This window comes from Gigantopelta aegis, chromosome 13, assembly GCF_016097555.1.
Source record: "Gigantopelta aegis isolate Gae_Host chromosome 13, Gae_host_genome, whole genome shotgun sequence".
In the NCBI taxonomy this organism is placed as follows: Eukaryota; Metazoa; Mollusca; class Gastropoda; order Neomphalida; family Peltospiridae; genus Gigantopelta; species Gigantopelta aegis.
Genome location: NC_054711.1, coordinates 31,220,929 through 31,243,650, shown reverse-complemented (window position 1 = coordinate 31,243,650; position 22,722 = coordinate 31,220,929). Strand labels below are relative to the sequence as shown.

The following is a 22,722-nucleotide window of genomic DNA, read 5'->3' as shown; positions in this document are numbered from 1 at the left end:
GTCACCCGTGTAATTCCAAATCAATAGAAAACAACTTGACACAAGTATGTTCAATTAATCATGTTTATTTTATTCTGTAACAAGCATCCAATGTCACCGGTATGGTATGGTATGGTATGGGTATGGTATGGTATGGTATGGTATGGTATAGTATGGATAATATACCTTCATGTAAAATATATAAATGTATGTATGTATAACACATTCTGTCAACATGTGAATAGCTATCATTATAGGTAACATTGAAAGTAATATATGTATTTGATCTAGAACATATTCTGATGTCATAAAAACTACACACAAGTTGCTATACAGTATTGGATATATCAGTTTGTAATTTCCATACGAGTAAGTCTTCCATACGAGTTCACTTGTGGATTTCCATATGAGTTCATTGCATTTTCCCCCATACGAGTACGTTTTCCATACGAGTTCACCGCAAGCCCTTTTTTCCACTATATATATATATATATATATATATATATATACACACACACATACACACACACACACACACGCATACACACACACACACACACACACACATGTATATACCTTTTTGCTAATCACGGGGAAATGAAGCGGGTTTCCTTTAAATATTTACATGTCATAATTACCGTATGTGTGACATCCAATAGTCGATGATTCATAAATCAAAGTGTTCTGGTGGTGTCATTAAAGAAAACAAACTTTACCTTGTAAGTCAAAAGAACAATTTGATATCCACCAGTTTGTTCACATTTCGCATGTTCTTTGTGTGATCGTTGTGAACTCGACAAATTCCGTGTATTTCCGACACTATGGTTCGGATTTTACACCAAGCTTTTACTGAAGGCCGCTAACAACAAATGGGAACATATTTGTAGAAATATAAATTACTTCTTTGAACACGCAATAGTTAAATATTGTTGTATATAAAGATTTAATGCACATGTTATATTTGTGAAAGTTTGTGAAGCATAACCACATCCTGGTATATTTTGTTTTGATAGAAGGATTATTTATCATCGGAATGGCGACCGAAAATTTTGAGTTTCCTTGGCAGTACAAATTCCCTCCGTTTTTCACGTAAATTAACTATTCATTTTTTAAATATATTCTTCTTTTCAGTGTATAAAATGTTTTGAATGTTGGGCAAGACTTTCGAACGTTCCAGCATTCAGTTTATTCAGGTTTAGGGTTAAGGTTAGTGATTTAGCATGCAAGCTGGAACGTTCGCCGGTTCGGAAGTCTTTCCGAATGTTGTAACAGACCAGCAGCCACTTGTCACGTACCTGTATATCGATTAAAAAACCGTGTAGTTAGATTTAACGGTCAGCCATGATTTACCGCCCGTAAACCGTTATCCGATAGTAACCCGGAAACAAAACAACAAAAACCCAACAAAACACTGTATCACAGTGTATATTAAAAATGCTTCAAGTCAAGCTGCCAACTTTGTTTTAATTATAATACCATAAATAGTGTGCATGTTATCAGTTTTTCGTAATGCAATGTTTTGATATTAATAAAATGCCTCACATAGCGAAATCCAGGTATCACAAATCCCTGCAAAATTATCGTCTGCAACACTGACATCTGACCTGCCAAAGTTCGACAATATACCACGTGATCATTACACTGAACAATAAAATCTATGGAAGGCTGGTTGGGTTACCTCTTATGTCATTCACAGCAAAGATCTTTTCGGTAATATATGGTGGGGGCATGTTTACATGTGCATTTACATTTACTACAAATAAAGGTGGTTTGGTGGAATTATATTTTTTGAAAATATATAGTTCTGTATCTCTGTCAGAGTACTTAAGGTGACAGTCTGAATTTTGGTGTCGTTGATACGTATAACAAGAGGATTAGACATTAGCCTATGACGAAAACATAATGTAAATATGTTTTACGTGAACACTGTCTATTGGTCTGAAGATTATTCAATATTTTTTACAAGTTACAAACATTATATGATTTTATTTTCAAAAGAAGATTTTGATGTAAATTATTGCACGGAGTATAGACTCTTCACTGCCATAAAAAGGACAAAAATAGACAGCCAATGAAACTATCGTAAACATATGACGTTTGTGAAAATATAGCGGAAACACCTGTACGACTTGTTTTTGGAGGAAAATTTTGTGTTCATGGGAAATGATCACTGTTTTTCATAATAAACTAATGTGACTTGAGAAAGGTAAAGTAGTATTGTATACATGTACGAAGTATTGTTTTTATTTTATTTAAATTTTTTGCTTATTGTATCGAAAACATATGACGCCGGGATACATGTATATTTGTCATGAAGATACCTCTCAGTATTTAAATATGTTAAACAATTAACTCTACCACATTGCAGGGCTCGAAACATGCCAAAAAATATGATAGCCCAAAAAATAATAATCAGTGTTCTCGCTGCTCCATTTAAGCGGGGCGGCCCACCCTGCTATTGCATTTTGCTGCCCTCCTTTCACGTTCTCCACCCTCCTTTATTTTTCTGCGCCCCTCTTTATTTTCCAGCACCATACTATATTTTCCAGCACCTGTCTCCGCTATTTCAAAATGCACACTTTTTTCCACACATAAAAACCCCCACAACCATCAGTCTGCCCACTGGACATCAAAGGAAACAAGCCGCGTTGTGTACGAAAAAGCAACTGACGAAACATTTACGACGGTTACCGTAACATAATTTAATAGTATTTTTAACAGCCTCTATTTTGTCCTATACCTGTATCCATTTGTATGTTTAATACTAGCCCGAGTACTCTGACTGTAAAAGAGCTAGACGGACATTTTGACATAAATACGTTCTCATTACAGTCAAAGACCAACCTACATGTATATTTTTGGCAATTCCTGACTACCAAACGGTAGGCAAAGATTCCCGCTCTAATACCACAACAATCCTATGTTTGACTTCAAATACCTTTACATCGATCATTTTTGAGTTAACTGATACAAAAAAATCCACATATTAATCACTAATACACATACTACAGAAAGAAACCCAACAGCACCCACATTCAGCTACGCTTCGTGACACTCTGTCGCAACAATTACAAAGCTCGGCGATCTATTTCGAGACGTAGATCACGTGATCAGTCCAAACAAAAATATAGGTGTGTTTCCGGTTGCATCCCCCAAAAATTAGGGTAGGTAGGTAGGTTTTTGTTTTTTTGTTGTTTTTAAATTGAATACTATCATAATAATAATAATAATAATAATTATCGATCAAGTCAAAATGGCATCGAGCAAGCAGTGTTCGAGATTAAACATTTTGGGCAGTATCCCAGTTGGATACTAACATTTCAAAATCTGGTATCCCACCTGAGAATTTATTATTATATGGGATACTGGGTTCTTGAAGTCTGGTATCCAAAATTAAATTCTGGTATCCCCGGGATATCGTGATACTGTTAATCTCGAACACTGGACAAGTCAAGACCTTACCAGGTGTCGCCCATCAGGCAGCCGAAAATTTCTGCATATTGTCGCTGTCGGACGAAAATGGCCAAATTCAGTTTTGGCGTGAATTTTTTTATTGCATTTTTAGAATCGGTTTATTTTATGTCTCCTTCTGAAAAAATGGCAGATCTCTAACCCAATTGGAAGCAGACCTTTCTGCCATGTGACCATTTGGCTGATATTTATTGGCCGAAAACTTTGCCGGCAAAAATATCGTATCTCAAGTTTCGCCATTTTCACCACACAATAACTTCAGATAAGTTGCATAATAATGCAATGAACGAAATTTGTCTATTAACACCAAAATAAGTCAGATTTCGTGAATATATTTACCCAATATCGTTATTTATAAGCTGGGGCATCGATTTGTGTTCGATTTCTTATTGTGCATTCTACTTAAAGAGATTTATTGTTATGTAGTGAACACATTTATTTATTTATTTTGTGGAGATACGACCTTTTCGCTCATAAAATAATTGTTAGGGTTTTAGTTCAGTGCATTTCGCTACACATACTTTTTATGATAAAATAAATTAAAATTAAATACGAATATGGAACAAAACTATTTAAGGAATGTATTTTTATCTTCTTGTCTTACACATATTGTTCATGGTAGTAAAGAAAGAGGTGAAAAAAGTGACAATATATAGTGATGGGTGCACTTATCAAAACAGAAACGTAACTCTCTCCAATGCACTTCTACTGTTCTCAATGAAAAATAACATAACAATTGAACAGAAATATCTAGAACGCAGGCACACCCAAATGGAGTGTGGTAGCATTCACAGTTGTATAGAACGGAAGATAAAAAACAGTCGGTTTTCATTCCACAGCATTATGTGGATGCAATCAAATCTGCACGTTTACGTCCACCATACAAAATAAAGTACCTAGATCACACATTTTTCAGTGATTACAGTGCACTGTCTTTTTATCCATCAATACGGCCAGGACAAGGAGTGGGTTCTTCTGTCGTTACAGACATTAGAATTTTGAAATACTTACCTGAGGGTAAAATCCAATTTAAGACGAAATACTCTGATGATAATTACAATGACTTACCCAAACCAAGAAGTACACGAACATCCACAGAGGATGCAGTTTCCAGTCTGTATCACAGCAAACTGCCCATTAAAATAACCAAATATGAACATTTGCAAAAACTGAAGGAGGTGATGCCAAGGGACTATCACAGTTTTTATGACACTCTTGTGAACATTCGTGTTTGTTCATTTACATTGAGCATATATTAACTTTATATTTGAGAACATTTAGCATTTTAGCATTACACAAGCTGAATGTTGTGCTATCAAATGCTAAAAGACGATCACTTTCTACGATATATTTCTCTCCGAGGAACTACATTAATTTTTGTTTAAATTGTTTCTGACACTGTTCGGTTGATTTGATGATACATTAACATTATATCTGAAGTAATTTGAGTATTTACACAAACTGAAGGAAGTACTATCAGATACCCAAAGACTCAATTGTTTAATTGGTGTCTCACAACAGTTAAATGGATGATATATAACATTTTATTTGAAATAATTTGAGCACTTCAAATAACTGAAAGAAGTACAGTCATAATGTGTCCGATGACTACCTCAAACTATGATATGCTTGAACCTGAGAAAGTACTCTTTTTTTTGTTCTTTTTGCCTCACAGCAGTTAAATAGTGACACATGAATCGTGTTTTTTAAAGGTAATTCGAGCATTTAAACGGAAAAAACCCTGAAGGAAGTACATGTATTATTAAATGTCATTATCTGCCAGTTTCTATGCTACACTTGTACCAGATGAAGTGCAAGTTTGTTTAATTTGTTTTAACAACAATTAAGTTGGAGATACAGTGTAGGCCTACATTAATATTTTATTTCAGGTAACAAGTTGCTTTAAGTTTATATTTTATTTTTTTTAGTTTGTTTGATTGTTAATAAAGTTAATAATATGTTTGCAGCGGTTTGTTTAGTTTGTTTGATTGTTAATAAAGTTTTGCAGCGTTATACTGTTAATCCAATACTAGTGATTCTTATATTTTAAAAGTGAAGAAATGGCGTAACTAAGTAGAGACAACACAATGTTTCTAATGATAAGTTTGGAAAATGACGTATCTCAAATAAGTTGTCACGAACTGAAACAAACACAGTAAACGGATTTTCATATGTTTCAGTACTAGTAATTAGGTCGTTATATGAATTATTATTTATTTATTACAAAATGTTTAAAAGTTACAACATTTTTTAGCCCTCCTGTAAAAAGCCGAAATTTGACTTTGGCCATTTCCGTCCGACAGCAACGATATAGTATTTAATTTGTATCAAAATTCAAATAACTAATGTTTGAAAGAGATTGGAAAGTTATTCTTTATTTATTGTTTTCAACTGGTTTCCTATTAGTATCTGCACAACCAAACCTATATACGACATAATAGCGATCACTTCCCCAGTCTATCGAACAGTCTAAAACAATTCAGAATGTTTCGGCCGGTTTTGATTACGTATTCGGAAAACCTCGGCCACGTAAATGTATTCGTAGGTTCAGTCGGAACACCTCAGTCATGTCCGTCTTACTTTCTATTTACCGGCCTCAGTGGCGTCGTGGTTAGGCCATCGGTCTACAGGCTGGTAGGTACTGGGTTTCGGATCCCAGTCAAGGCATGGGATTTTTAATCCAGATACCGATTCCAAACCCTGAGTGAGTGCTCTGCAAGGCTCAATGAGTAGGTGTAAACCACTTGCACCAACCAGTGATCCATAACTGGTTCATCAAAGGCCATGGTTTGTGCTATCCTGCCTGTGGGAAGCGCAAATAAAAGATCCCTTGCTGCTAATCGGAAAGTGTAGCTCATGTAGTGGCGACAGCGGGTTTCCTCTCAAAATCTATATGGTCCTTAACCAAATGTCTGACGTCGTATAACCATAAATAAAATGTGTTGATTGCATCGTTAAATAAAACATTTCTTTCTTTCTTTTACTTTCCATTTAGTTACAGTCGGAACAACTCGTCACATTCCGCTACGCTATGTCTCGCAGAAAGATTTTGCTTACGAGCCTGAGGTTTTCCGAAGTTACATTGTGTTGGAACGTTTTTGTTTCTTGCAGAATATACTGAGTCTTCTATACCAAACACCCAATCGTCACTGCGAACAATGTCAACATAGATTGCTGTCAGCTTAATATTTTTTTTAACTCCTCGTCATACGGCCTTAAAAGCACCTTATTCATTCCAAGACTGAGCCTTGGTAAAACATTCCAGGTGTTTGATTGTGTGGGTCCCCTGACCACATAATAATTATAATTTAATCAGAACAGTTTGTAATAAAACTAAATATGATATAACATGTTTTTAAAGTGTAATTTAAGTAAGTTCTTTTTTTCGGTCGCGGGTCATTCAAAAGTTGCATGGGTGAGTCAAAAGCGTTGCTGTGAGTGGCCTGAGTACCCTGAACAAAAAACTAAACAACTTAATAAAATTAATGATTTTAGAGGTTTGTAAAAATTTGTATTTAGATACTTGCTGGTCTGAAATGTTCTCGAACTGCAAAGAAAAACTTCACAAATGAACGATAAGCAAACAACAACAAATCAGATGTTGTTTGCGCGAACCGTGCACAAGAAAACAAACTGAACGGAGATTAGGAACATTGACGACAGTCTTAGAGAGGAAACCTGCTACATTTTTCCATTAGTACTATAGTAGCAAGGGATCTGTTATTTGCTCCATCCAACAGACAGGATAGCTCATACCACAGCCGTTGATATATACCAGCTGTGTGGCACTGGCTGGAATGAGGAATAGCTCAATGGGCCCACCAGCGGAGATTGATCCTAGACTTACTGCGCATCAAGCGATTATATCTTACTAAAAACAACAAATACATGTGTAGTTGCTATAAATATGTTCCCGATTATTGTCACATTTCCCGATTATTGTCACATTTCCCGATTATTGTCACATGGTGTGCATGTCATTGTTATTCTGTTGTTTGAAACTAAGAAGGTACAAGATAACTTACTTATGACTCCTTTTTTTTTTCCATTTGTCCGATAATAAACGTGACTTTTATTACATACCTATTCAATCTTACTATAGTGATAAAGACATTTTGAAACCGTGTGATAAATTTATTTTGTATCACACATATGTGCACATATGTGTGATCAGGACCGGAACTTTTAAATGGGAATTTCCTTTTTTCTTTTTACTGCGGTTATCACCTTTTATTTACTGACGTCATATATGATTTACAAATGACATCACATCGTATTTGAAACATTACACAAGGCAGGTGCAGAGTATGATTCTCAGCGTTAAGTAAATCCATGAAAGGAGTTTTGCTCATATATTTAACAAAGTGTTGTTATGACATTAAATTAAAAACCATTTTTGTAAAACTTAAAAGAAGGTATGTAATAAATACAGAACTTCACATACATTGTTTTTGCTTCCTATTTATTGCACTCCTTTATTTTGCTAAAGAACATATCACTCAACCGCTACGCAGTCTCGCTTCCTATTTATTGCACTCCTTTATTTTGCTAAAGAACATATCACTCAACCGCTACGCAGTCTCGTGGTATATATTTCGGTATTGAAAAATGTTATCCGCCATTTAGTAAAGCACTAACGATATATCTGACGAATGCAAAATAGCTGAAAAGAAGAGAGACGAGGGCCTTGTTTATGAATTTAATTTTCTTTACATGAAATTAGCGGGTGAGACTAAACTCGCGCATGCTTTTAAAGCAGTGTATACTGAAATTACCGCTTAATATCAGTATCGGTATCGGAGCAATACTGAATACCGTACCAATACCGAGGTAAATTACCCGTAAAAATACCGATACCGAAACTGAAATGTCAATAGCGGCCAGCTCTAGCTCTAATAATGTTATCAATTATAGATACGAACATGTACCATGTATTTTTCCATTATGGAATGTTTGACACATTGATCTGATGTAGTTAATTGTAATTTCATTTCTTCGTTTCAGAATACAGCCAAATTTGGAGACTCGGAAGAAGCAGTTGGAGGCGTGGTGTTCATTGATAATAGATTACCAGAAACATGCGAGGAGCTACAGACTAGATGTCACAGAAGCTCACAACTCACCACTCTTCCACAACAAGTCTATCAATCGTATCCTTGTCGGCAACTTGCTTAAACTGTATTTATGAACATCGTCATCATCGGGTCTATAAAACCCCCAACATATGTGTGTTTCAGGTTTCATCCTTCAAAAAACAGGGGGCGGGACGTAGCCCAGTGGTACAGCACTCGCGTGATGTGCGGTTGGTGTGGGATCGATCCCTGTCGGTTGGCCCATTGGGCTATTTCTCGTTCCAGCCAGTGCACCATGACTGGTATATCAAAGGCCGTGGTATGTACTACCCTGTCTGGGATGGTGCATATAAAAGATCCCTTGCTGCTAATCGAAAAGAGTAGCCCATGAAGTGGCGACAGCGGGTTTCCTCTCTCAATATCTGTGTGGCGCTTAACTATATGTCTGATGCCATATAACCATAAGTAAAATGTGTTGAGTGCGTCGTTAAATAAAACATTTCCTTCCTTCCTCTCCAGTCCAATATGAATGCATTACTGGTTTAGATGATGGTGTATAAAAGTCAGTGGTATGTGCTATACTGTCTGTTGGATGGTGCATATAAGAAATCCCTTAAGACTAATGGAAAAATGTAGCAGGTTTCTTAAGACTATATGTCAGAAGTACCAAGTGTTTGACATCCAATAGTCGATAATTAATAAATCAACGTGCTCCAGTGGTGTCATTAAACAAAACAAACTTTTGAACTTTTCTGTTAGGTAGTGTGCCATTCGGATGGAATTTTATCATCAATCATTGGTTATAATTGGTTTACACCAACAGATCAACGTTTGATTACACTATCCGTTGAGGTTTAATTATAAAGACCATACAGTTGTTGTCATGTTCACCAAGACGAACCGTACAGATTGATAATTTTACCTTTAATAGAGAATAATACATGATTGGCCGTTAATAACATTTATCTCACAAGTGGTTTTAAAATCTATCTAACGAGCAAAAGCGAGTTTGATATGTTTTTAAACAATGAATTGTAAGATAAATGGTATCTAATGGACACAAATGTATTATTCTATTTCATACATATCCTCAAAAACCAGGTTTTAAGCAAATTTGAACATCTTTTTCGACTAAAAGTTATTTACAGCCGTTGCACTTGTAGTGAACTTGTCAGGTTAACTATACGTCACAGTGTAATTTATTTCCACTGTGTTGTTTTTCATTGGCTGCATGGCACTGGTGACCTGGTCATCACCTAGGAACAGCCAGTCGTATGTCTTGAAATTGTTAACACACGTATACATACGTGTGATAACAACCCATGTGTTATAAAATAGCTATTTATTTTTTCTCCTTTATGTACATGCATGTACTCATGAAAACAACCCCAACATATGAACATCAGTTCCACTGGAGGAACAATTACAGTTAATATTTTTCCACAAAATTGATTACGTATTTTTATAATCGATCCTCACATCGATTGAACCAAACAGATCAATTTTTGATTGTGGTCGATCATTGGAATATGACAACTGTTATGTGTCTACCAGCAGTGCTGTGGTTGGTCAGGTGGAATGTCATCTGGACACACAATAACACTGGCGTTTGTCAGATCCTCTCGCATAGATCTGAACTCTGGAGTGACCAGTAAGATCGGATTTCAATTTGATTCATACACGTGGCATGTTCAGTGTACAGTTAAAATACAAAATGCTGCTAATCAAATGTTATACAAAGACTGAGTGTTTTTATTTTTGAAAAAAAAACCCCCATCCCATCACAAAAGACTAGTTTCATTAATCTAATAACCTTTATTAATTTTTTATGTCATATTTTTATATGCCCGTCTGTGATGGGTCATATTATGGTATGGCATTGTCTGTCCATACATCTGTATGTCCATCTGTTATCTTTTTCTTGTCCTGACCATACATGTATCTTGCATACAGATGGATACAGAACCATCAAACCTCACATGTAGGAACAACTTGAGATGGCGGTGTGTCTCATACTATTACTAGGTCACTGTGACCTACTTTTCACAGTCTACTACACATAACATCCATCCCATTGCAAACATTTCACATAATTAAAATTGAATCATACCCGTAACATATTCATTAATATCAGATTCTATGGTTTTCCATCAAATTCCTGATGGGCATATCATGTACCTCACCCATACTCGTGTTAAACTTTATTATAATTTTTAATCATCTTAATATCTTGTTTGTTATTCCTTAACACACTAAAGGTAAGCTGTCACAAGATGAGGTGTATATTATTTTAGAAGAACTTCGCAAACGAGGTAAGCAGGGCAGAACATTTTTCAGTTAAACCATATGTTGATCGTATGGTTTTAGTGTATACACAAAACGATTTTCTTTAGTAGATCAGATACAAATGAAAATATTAAAGGGACAGTCCTGAGTTTGCAACCATTGTAAAATGTTTCCGACCAATAGAGCCTTTTCGATGATGTAACATACAAATGAAATACATTTTCTTATTTAGAATATCAGTGTCTGTATTTACACGGTGTTTGTTGTTGTCCTAATGCTTTAAGTAGCCCAAACCAGATTTTACCTCCAAATAATTTCATATGTATGAAACCATATACATGTATATGTATCGTGAGTTGAAGTAAAAACTGAGTGATACAGACATTAATATATATGACTGCAAACGCATTCGATATACAGACACTAGTATTCTAAACAAGAAAATGTATTTAGTATGAAATAGTAGTCACCAACAAAGCTCTGTTATCGCAGACATCTTACAATGGCTGCAAACTCAGGCCAGTCCCTTTAATGGGCCACAGTAATCAAACGAGAATCCAATATGAACTGTTTCCATAGAAACCTGATGCCTCTATGCAAAACGAACCTGCACTGCACTTTCTTGTGGTAATGTAGGTCAAAGTGTGTTCCCACATGACACGTTGGTACTGGTTAACAACATTAATGACATGACCGGACTCGAGAATAATCAGATGAACTCTCTGTGGCATCAGATTTAGGAATGGCTTGCGACCCTTTGGTTGTTGACAATTGCCAAAGCATTACATAGAGTTTCCTCTAGCCTTCCACTACATATCAATGTCAATACGGTGAGGCCTGGAGGAGACTCGAGCCATGTTCCAAGTGACTGTCAGGTATAGAAAGAAAGAAATGTTTTATTTAACGACGCACTCAACACATTTTATTTACGGTTATATGGCGTCAGACATATGGTTAAGGACCACACAGATTTTGAGAGGAAACCCTCGGTGGTGTCGTGGTTAGGCCATCGGTCTATAGGCTGGTAGGTACTGGGTTTGGATCCCAGTCGAGGCATGGGATTTTTAATCCAGATACCGACTCCAAACCCTGAGTGAGTGTTCCGCAAGGCTCAATGGGTAGGTGTAAACCACTTGCACCAACCAGTGATCCATAACTGGTTCAACAAAGGCCATGGTTTGTGCTATCCTGCCTGTGGGAAGCGCAAATAAAAGATCCCTTGCTGCTAATCGGAAAGAGTAGCTCATGTAGTGGCGACAGCGGGTTTCATCTAAAAAATCTGTGTGGTCCTTAACCATATGTCTGACACCATATAACCGTAAATAAAATGTGTTGAGTGCGTCGTTAAATAAAACATTTCTTTCTTTCTTTTTCCATTTGAGGTTTAAGGTTGGAAATATCCAGTGTCGTCTATCTAGACTATTCTGTTAATGTCAGTACGGGGCTGGAGTGCAGTTTATGAAGACCCCACAAGATTTGAGTTCCTTGTATAACCGACTAAATTGTTATTTCTTGTCACAATTGGGGGCGGGATTTAGCTTAGTGGGTTGAGTGCTCGCTTAAGGTACTTGCGTCACAGAGTCGAACCACCTCAGTGGATCCATTCAACTGATTGTTTTTTTTTTTAGTTTCGACCAGTGCACCACAACTGGTCAAAGGCCATGATTTGTGCTTTCCTGTCTGTGGGAAAGTGCATATAAAAGATCCCTTGCTGCAATAGGAAAAATGTAGTGGGTTTCCTCTGAATACTACTTGTTAGAATTACCAAATGTTTGACATCCAATAGCTGATGATTAATTAATCAGTGGGCTCTAGTGGTGTCGTTAAACAAAACAAAGAAACCTTTTTGTCACAAATGGCTATTGTCATGGTTATTCTTGTCCGAGGTATTCATATCGTGTGGCATAGCCATTAGTCGTAAAAACTATGTTGGTGTTTTGTGTTAGTCAGGACACACACACACACCCAGGAAATAATATTTGAAACATTTAGGGAACCACAGGATGATCAGGGCCTAACCTAGCCGGGGAAATTTATAGTTTCTTTACCAAAAGTTGGCTCTAGTCGCTCAATTATTAGCAGTAGTGAGACGTCAAAGTTGCTGTAATATTTTCGACCTACTCCGATTTGAAAAAAAAATCGTTGTCCAGTGAACATTTTGTTTTCAAGATCCTGATTAGCAATATTTTAGTGAATTGAAATTTTTATTAACTCAAAGGTGCATTGAATGTACATTTAAATTGTAATGACAGTATTTTCATCTGGGCCCGTGCTTATAAAACTTAAAGTCTAGACTTTAACGTAATAGACCGGCCTAGGTGGCGTCGTGGTAGGCCATCGGTCTACAGGCTGGTAGGTACTGGGTTCAGATCCCAGTCGAGGCATGGCATTTTTAATCCAGATACTGACTCCAAACCCTGAGTGAGTCACACACACAGACAGACATGCAAGGCTCAATGGGTAGGTGTAAACCACTTGCACCGACCAATGATCCATAACTGGTTCAACAAAGGCCATGATTTGTGCTATCCTGCCTGTGGGAAGCGCAAATAAAAGATCCCTTGCTGCTAATCGGAAGAGTAGCCCATATAGTGGCGACAGCGGGTTTCCTCTCAAAATCGGTGTGGTCCTTAACCATATGTTTGATGCCATATAACCGTAAATAAAATGTGTTGAGTGCGTCGTTAAATAAAACATTTCTTTCTTTAACGTAATACTATTTGAATGGCGTTGCCATGACATTAAAGTCTGGACACGGGGCCTGATACTCTTACGTTTTAGCAAAATAAAACATAAAATAGAAATATTTTATTGCATTTCATTTAAGAACAGTTTCTTTGATACTTAATTTTGTTTTTGTTGTTTTGTGTTTGTTCAGAACACACACCTAACATGTTTACTGATTTTGTTGTTTTGTGTTTGTCAGGACGCACACACGCACACACACACACACACACATACAGACACACACATACATACAAACACACACACACACAGACAGACACAGACACACACACAGACACGCACACACATACAGACACACACACAGACACACACACAGACACACACACACAGACACACAAACACACAAACACACAGACACACACACACAGACACACACACAGACACACACACATACAAACACGCGCATACACACACACACACACATACAAACACAGACACACACACCCACACACATAAACACACAAACACACACACAGACAGACATGCACACACACACACACAGGCAGACATGCACACACAGACAGACACACACACACACATAGACACACAAACACACAGACACACACACACACAGAGACACACACACAGACACACACACACAGACACAAACAGACACACAAACACACACACACAGACAGACACACAAACAAACACATGCACACACAGACACAAACACACACACAGACACACAAACATGCACACAGGACACAGACACACACACACACACACATACATACACACACACAGACACACACACAGACACAAACACAGACACACACACACACAGACACACACACACACAGACACACACATACATACACACACAGACACACACAAACACACACTCACAGACATACGCACACGCACACACACAGAAACAGACTCACACACACACAGAGACACACACACACACACACAGACACACACGTACACACACACATACAGACACACACACAGACACACACACGCATGCACACATACACAGACACACACACACACAGACACACATACACAGACACACACACAGTCTCTCTCTCTCTCTCTCTCTCTCTCTCTCTCTCTCTCTCTCTCTCTAACATGTTTACTGGTTTTGTGTTTGTTCAGGACATATAGAGTGGCAGGACAAGACTAAGAAACAATGTTTGGTCATGTGGAGAACACCGGAGCAGTGGGGAAAGCAGATCTACAAATGGGCAAGTTTACATATACTGTAGTACGGCAGTTGTCGTCATTGAGATATAAATAGCCGGAGGTTTGGATCATCGCCAACGACACAAAAGTGCCATCGTTAAAGCTCCGTAATGATGGCAACATTTTTACACCTGGTGTTAATTACCTGCCAGTATGTAACATTAGTATATTTAAAATATGTCTATATACAGCAAAATAACTTTTCAGTCTTATTTATTTGCTGAAAAAGTAATTTTTGAAAAATAAAACATTACCATGGGCAGACTTTAAATTGCTGCCGGTAGGCTGTTTAGCCCTCTACAATTTTATTTTTAAATTTCCGTTGGAGACAAATTTTTAAATTCGAGCCCTGCACCGAGAGTGTATTTTTCCTATCCCTCTTGAGTGGATATGATGAAGTCTTTTTCTCTCGTCCTTTCAGTAAATAAACTATTGTTTCACACGAATAGACAAAAGTAACTTTTTTTATTTGACCACTTCATCTTAAAAAAACCTACACTATCATATTTGCTGTGTTTATTTTGTTTGTTAAATAAAATTGTAGTTTTTATAATGAAGGTTTTGGTAACAAAATATCGATCTAAAGCTATTGTCTGATCACCAACTCGCATTAATATGACATCAAATATTACCAACAACATCCAATCTGATTAAAATTAGCTCTACTGGTCTCACCAGTAGATCTAACAGCATTGCGTGGACTCCCATGTCCAGGTGACATTTCATCTATAAATCTATAAATAACAATTTAAATATCGACCAATTACACTTCGCCTTTTATAATGTTATTCGGGAGCATACAAATTCAAAAAATATCGGGCGAGACTATTTATGCAGTAGGTGGACTTGTTGGTCTATTTCAACATTGAAAAAACAGGGGAAAAAGTGCAGTAATAAACTCTGGATTGTATACTAGTATAAACAGATTTTATGGCTATACCATCACAGGGTTTTTTTTTGTCTTGAAATTTTTTTTATATAAAATTTTATAATGAAATTAATTTCCGGCATACCGAATGTTTTCAAATTCTTTTCAAATCACTGGCATAATTTTGCAAGTAAAGTTTTGATTGGTAGAATGAAAGGTCAACTGGACATGAGCTCCAGCGAGCGGGCTGCTGTTCGATTCACATGTAATAGTGGAGGTAATTTTAATTAGATTGAACAACATCATACCCCCCTTGTTAACCATGAGCATCTCAAAGCCTGGAAATGTCATATCTTTCATAGGTTTCTTCCATGTATGGGCGGAATGTAGCCCAGTGGTAAAGTGCCCACTTTATGCACGGCGGCTTAGGGTCAACCCCCCCCCCCCCCCCCCCCGTCGGTGGGTCTATTTCTCGTTCCAGCCAGTACACCACGACTGGCATATCAAAGGTCGTAGTATGTGCTATCCTGTCTGTGGGATGGTGCATATAAAAGATCCCTTGCTACTTATGGAAAAATGTTGCGGATTTCCTCTCTAAGACTACGGTATATGTAAAAATTACCAAATGTTTGACTTCCAGTAGCTGATGATTAACAAATCAATGTGCTCTAGTGGTGTCGTTAAACAAAAAAAAAAAAATCTTTTTGTCAATGTATATAGTTAAGCATCAGGGTTTCTGCCAGAGGGTAAAACGGGTATGGTGCCATACCCAAAATTTAATTTGTTTAAGTTAACTTTTTGACAAAATGAATTACTTTTATCATTACACTATGATTTTCTTAACCCTAACCCTAAACTTAACCTATTTTCATTTTGGGGGGAGGTCCCCCATACCCCTTGTAGTGCCATACCCAAAAATGTCTTTCTAGCAGAAACACTGCATGAGCATGAGAGGAATGTTGATCACCACACATCTACAAATGTCAAAATGTGGGTGGGGGGTAGGGGTGAGGAAGAGTTATATTAGTCACACACATACATGTATAGACACACTAACATCACAAGCACTTATTCTTATTTGTTTGTATTACCATAGTTTGACACCCAATAGCCAATGTATTTTTCGTGCTGGGGTGTCGTTAAACATTCATTCATTCATTCATTCATTCATTATTCTTATTAACAAATATACAGAAACACTTTTACATTCAACGATAGGTCACACGGGCTCCCATTTTTGTAGGGAGGCAGGCTGGTTTTTGCCTGAATTAAAACGAAAAATCCAGAATCTGGATGACAACATTAATTCATATTAGCATTACTACCAAACCTCGTTCCAGCCAGTGCACCACAACTGGTATATGAAAGGCCTTGGTAAATCATCCTGAAGGGGAATGACATAAAAGATTTGCTACAACTGGAAAAATGTAGCGGGTTTCTCGGACATGACAGTCAAAATGACCATAATTTGGCATCCAATGTGTACGTATTAATAAATCATGTGCTCTAGTGGTGTTGGAAACAATGAAATTTTTTTTTCTTACTACCAAAGATTTATATAGGGTTGCAAACGATCTATGCAAATTTACATAGACAGCTAATTTTGAAAGTAGTGATTGAAATATTGGTGAAAAGGTCACAGGTTAGCAATTTTGCCTGAATGACATAATTTGACTCAAATTTGCCCCCCCCCCCCCCCCCCCCCCCCATCTCATATGCTTAAGTTTTCAACAGGACTCATACTAAAAGAAATTTTGGTTTAGCCAATTTTCAATTATGTACAGTATTTCCATGAAACGATTAAAAATTTAAAGGGACATCCGTTTTGTTAGGGCACATCCCCTAGTTTTTGAACATTGAGACATATTTGTGACTATGATAGCCGTTTTTGATAACTGAAATCATACTTTACTTAGATTTTATTGTTTAGATGATCAATTTCCGTACATTCGAAGTATTTTTGGTCATCCTGGTGTTTTTAATATCATAAAATGCATTTCTCATGTCTTAAAAACGCACGTGTGTATGAGAAGTAACAGTTATGGAGTCAAGCTTTAGTCTATTTTTAGAGGGTATTTCACCATTTCAAAGTCACAGACTCATGTTTCACTCAATTGTAAATTTATCCCAATGTGTTACTGGTTTGTAGATTAACTAAATTTAGTGTTAATTTTCACGGGTTGAAACTAGGTCCTGTCCCTTTAACTAAACTTAGTATTAATTTTCACGGCTTAAAACTAGGGTATGTCCCTTTAAGGGACATACTTCTGTTTTTTGTGAATGACATTTAAGATTTGTTATCGCAGATCTCGGACAACAGCATGACCAACACAGTGTGTACGTATTACGAAATCACTGAAGGGGAATGACATTTAAGATTTGTTATTGCAGATCTCGGACAACAGCATGACCAACACAGTGTGTACGTATTACGAAATCACTGAAGGGGAATGACATTTAAGATTTGTTATTGCAGATCTCGGACAACAGCATGACCAACACAGTGTGTACGTATTACGAAATCACTGAAGGGGAATGACATTTAAGATTTGTTATTGCAGATCTCGGACAACAGCATGACCAACACAGTGTGTACGTATTACGAAATCACTGAAGGGGAATGACATTTAAGATTTGTTATTGCAGATCTCGGACAACAGCATGACCAACACAGTGTGTACGTATTACGAAATCACTGAAGGGGAATGACATTTAAGATTTGTTATTGCAGATCTCGGACAACAGCATGACCAACACAGTGTGTACGTATTACGAAATCACTGAAGGGGAATGACATTTAAGATTTGTTATTGCAGATCTCGGACAACAGCATGACCAACACAGTGTGTACGTATTACGAAATCACTGAAGGGGAATGACATTTAAGATTTGTTATTGCAGATCTCGGACAACAGCATGACCAACACAGTGTGTACGTATTACGAAATCACTGAAGGGGACGACAGCAAGGGGCAAGGTACAGCATTTTGTATGTTACAGTTTTCGACAAACTAACTGAAATCTGATATTGAACTAGGTGAGCCATATCTGTGTTAAGGAGACAGCTAAGCAAGTATTATAGTTAACACATGTACATGTTACATACACTCGGTATTTACTGTACACTCGTCAGCGGCTTATATAATCACCAGCTGTCTGTATATAGTCACAATCTGTCTATATAGTCACCAGCTGTCCATATATAGTCACAATCTGTCTATATATAGTCACAATCTGTCTATATATAGTCACAATCTAATTTTTCTATATATAGTCACAATCTAATCTGTCTATATATAGTCGCAAGCTGTCTATATATAGTCACAAGCTGTCTATATATAGTCACAAGCTGCCTATATATAGTCACCAGCTGCCTATATATAGTCACCAGCTGTCTATATATAGACATATTGTCTATATATAGTCAATATATAGTCACAGTATGTCTATATAGTCACAATATGTCTATATAGTCACAATATGTCTATATAGTAAACAGCTGTCTGTATATAGTCACCAACTGTCCACATACAGTCACCAGTTGTTTATATTTAGTTGCCAGCTGTCAATATAGTAACAAGCTGTTGATAAAGTCATCACCTGAGTATATATAGTAACAAGCTGTCTATAGCATCATCAGCTGTGTGTATATATATATATAGTCACCAGCTGTCTTATATAGTAACAAGCTGTCTTATATAGTAACAATCTGTCTATAGTCACCAGTGTCTATAGAATAACCAGCTGTGTATATAGCCACCAGCTGTCTTATATAGTAACAAGCTGTCTTATATAGTAACAATCTGTCTATAGTCACCAGTGTCTATAGAATAACCAGCTGTGTATATATAGTCACCAGATGTCTATATAGTTACAAACTGTCTATATAATTGTAACTAGCTGTCTATATAATTGTGTCTAGCTGTCTTATATAGTCACCAGCTGTCTATATATTGTAACTAGCTGTGTATATAGTCACCAGCTGTCTATATATTGTAACTAGCTGTGTATATAGTGACCAGTTGTCTATATATTGTAACTAGCTGTCTATATAGTCACCAACTGTCTATATAGTCACAAGCTGTCTATTTAGTCATAAGCTGTTAACTAGCTGTCTATATATAGTCATCTGTTATTTGTGTTTTCATTTCAGAATTCCATGGTCTGGAAAAATGGCTTCTCGTCCGAGCGCTTCAAACTCTACAATCTCAGGGGAAAGCAGAACTCATCTCAGCTGGAGGAACCGAAGGGGTCAAATTCTTCTGATAGACAGGTTTCCTCTCTAGTGTATCTGTGGTGACATGGGTTAATCGACATGGCTGTAATTGCGGATGCTCGAGCTGGCACAGTTGTTGATTGGCCATGTGAATCGTGCGGTCTTCATCACTGAGTTACCGGTGGCGCAGTGATTAAGACATCAGACATGAGGCTGGTAGGTGCCGGGTTCGCATCCCAGTACCCGCTCCTAATTCAAAGTATACTTTTGTGGCTCAGTGGATAGTTGGTTGTATGGCCACTCTGCAGATTTCTGTACTCACTAGCCACTCACAACTGATGCCTGTCCTGGACTAATGGCACAGATAGCTTGAGCAGTGTTCGACAAATGTTTGAGAAAGTCCCTAGCCCTCAGAGAAGCTTTGGCTGGTGCCCTACATGTATGTTATATAGTAATACAGTTGATAATTTCCACTAGCCCAGGACAAAAATTCACTAGCCAGAACGTACGGCTAGTTGATTTTTCGAACCCTGAACTTAAGGTGTGTGCCAGGGACAGCATACTTGAACCGTAATTGGATATTCATCTAAAAAATCAAGATAAAAATGAAATCAAAATTTCTCTTGCCAAAAGATGAAGACTTTTAATGTGGTTTGTGAAATTTTTCGGTCTAAAAATGGACCGCTTTTTATAGACCGCTGTTTCAAACCCTGCCTGGACAGGTAGCTGAGGTGTATAATTATATGCCCTGGGTCATGTTTTACGAAGCATTCTTAGTGCTAAGATAGGTGGCATGTAGCCCAGTGGTTAAGCGCTCGCCTAGTGCGCAGTCAGTCTGGGAAGGAAGGAAGGAAATGTTTTATTTTACGACACACTCAACACAAATGCAAAAAAATGAAATGCAGTATTTGCATGTCAGTGGACTGATAGACGATTGAGACTTTTTAATGCAATTTGTTTAATTTTTAACCAACAATATTCTGTGTTTTTAAAACTAAATTCTAGACTCCGGCCTGCTAGGTACTGTGTGTGTATCACCATACAAGATTCAATTTCATTTCAGAATAAGTACACTGTTCATAAAGAGCGTGTAAGGCCACTTTTGTGGCTTGTGCAAATATACATTCAGGTCTTCATAACCCACCCAGGTTTGCATAACCCACCCAGGTTTGCATAACCCACCCATTATGTCCATGAAAATAATGTCCTAAATTTAATTTGCGAACACAAATAGTTCATGTAAAATCATAGGCGTACGGGCTTCATTTTTTGCTCGCATTAAATAAAACTGTTCGAATCTGAATAACAGCGTTTTTTCCTATTAGCAGTACTGCCAAACAGCTATATAGGGTTATAATTAAATTTCTGTTACATTCATTTCCGCACATCACGTCGTCGGGGAACATGATATCTGATGACGTCATTTTATATGACCAAGTTGTCTTATTGAGCGTTATTGTTTATCTAACAAAAATAATTCAGAATAAAGTATGAAGTTTTAATGTTATTATTAGCAAGTATGATTCAAATTTAATTATAAGTATTGTTGGTTATTTTTTTTTAATGTTCATCTGGGTACGAATAACAACAAAGAATCATCCGCAAACTTATATGAGAACGGCTTTGCCGATTCATACAGTTAACAGATGATTTGTTTGTTCATACCTCGATGAACGTAAAAGAAATAACAGACAATCCTTAAGTAAACGAATCACTACGCATTTTTACGTGAATTACAACTAATTTTGAGGGTTGAATGGTGGACATACATGGTAAAAAGGCCTCAGTTTAGCACTTTTTCACCGAATATCTCTATCTTTTTGCCCAAATTTGAGGATTTGCTCCAGCACTAGGGTGTGGGGGTACGCGTATGTGCAAAATTAGATTTGTGTTAACAATGCATAAATAAAGTGATCATTCTTACATGTTTCGTTTAAAGGGACATTCCCGAGTTTGCTGCATTGTAAGATGTTTCCGACTAATAAAATATTTCTACGATTAAACTTACATATTAAATATATTTTCTTGTTTAGAATATTAGTGTGTGTATATTCAATGTGTTTCTGGTCGTCTTAATATTTGTAAGAAGCCCAAACTGGATTTTGTCTTCAAATAATTTCGTACGTACGAAAAAAAAAAAAATTGGAAATAAAATGAAATTTAACCTAGTACAAATATTAGAACGACCAGAAACATGTTTAATACACAGCCATTAATATTTTATGCAGAAAAATACATTTAATATTTAATTGCAATCGTTAAAAAGTCTCTGTTAGTCGATAACATCTTAAACATTGCAGCAAACTCAGGAATGTCCCTTTAAAGTGTGGAGATTTCAACATCATTGCTGTAACATCATACAGATTCTTCAGACTTCACTAAAACTGGAGAAAAGAATTTTCACATGAACAATGTAGCGATATTGGATTTTAAAATATTAAAATTATGTTGGTTTTGTTTAACAAAATATTTTAAAAGATATTGTATGATATATGATTCCTAACCCACGGTTTCTGCCAGAGGGTATGAAGCGTAACATTATTTATCATCGACTAAAAGCTTTTGTAGGAGATATCGCTGGCACTGTAATTTGCGATATCCTCCTAGGAGATATCGCATCTTTTGTTACGTCGCTGTGTGTTTCAGCGCTAAACCTATCATTAGTGACGTCACGCCATTGTCGTTCTGCTAGTTAACAATTAAATTCGGTTATTTTCTTTATGCCTGACATAGTCGCAAATGAAAATAATGATAATGGACGATAAAAAAGAATACACCCGCCTCGTGTCTTGTGATATAATTTATCAGCACGAGTTGATAAAAAGTATGAAAACCGAGGCTGACCGAGAATATAGGAAATTAGGGACACATTTTTATAATTCTTAGAAGGATTA

The 22,722-nt window shown here is 36.8% G+C and overlaps 1 protein-coding gene across 1 annotated transcript; it reads left to right on the top strand.

Annotated features, from left to right (window-relative positions):
- The first annotated feature begins 889 nt into the window (after positions 1–889).
- Positions 890–21,751, top strand: LOC121387546 (vacuolar protein-sorting-associated protein 25-like). Its single transcript, XM_041518700.1, has 6 exons — positions 890–1,068; positions 8,455–8,600; positions 10,781–10,834; positions 14,658–14,746; positions 18,514–18,589; positions 19,766–21,751. Exons 1-6 carry the CDS (start codon positions 1,013–1,015, stop codon positions 19,876–19,878), a joined length of 534 nt encoding a protein of 177 aa, XP_041374634.1. The 5' UTR covers positions 890–1,012; the 3' UTR covers positions 19,879–21,751.
- Positions 21,752–22,722: the final 971 nt, after the last annotated feature.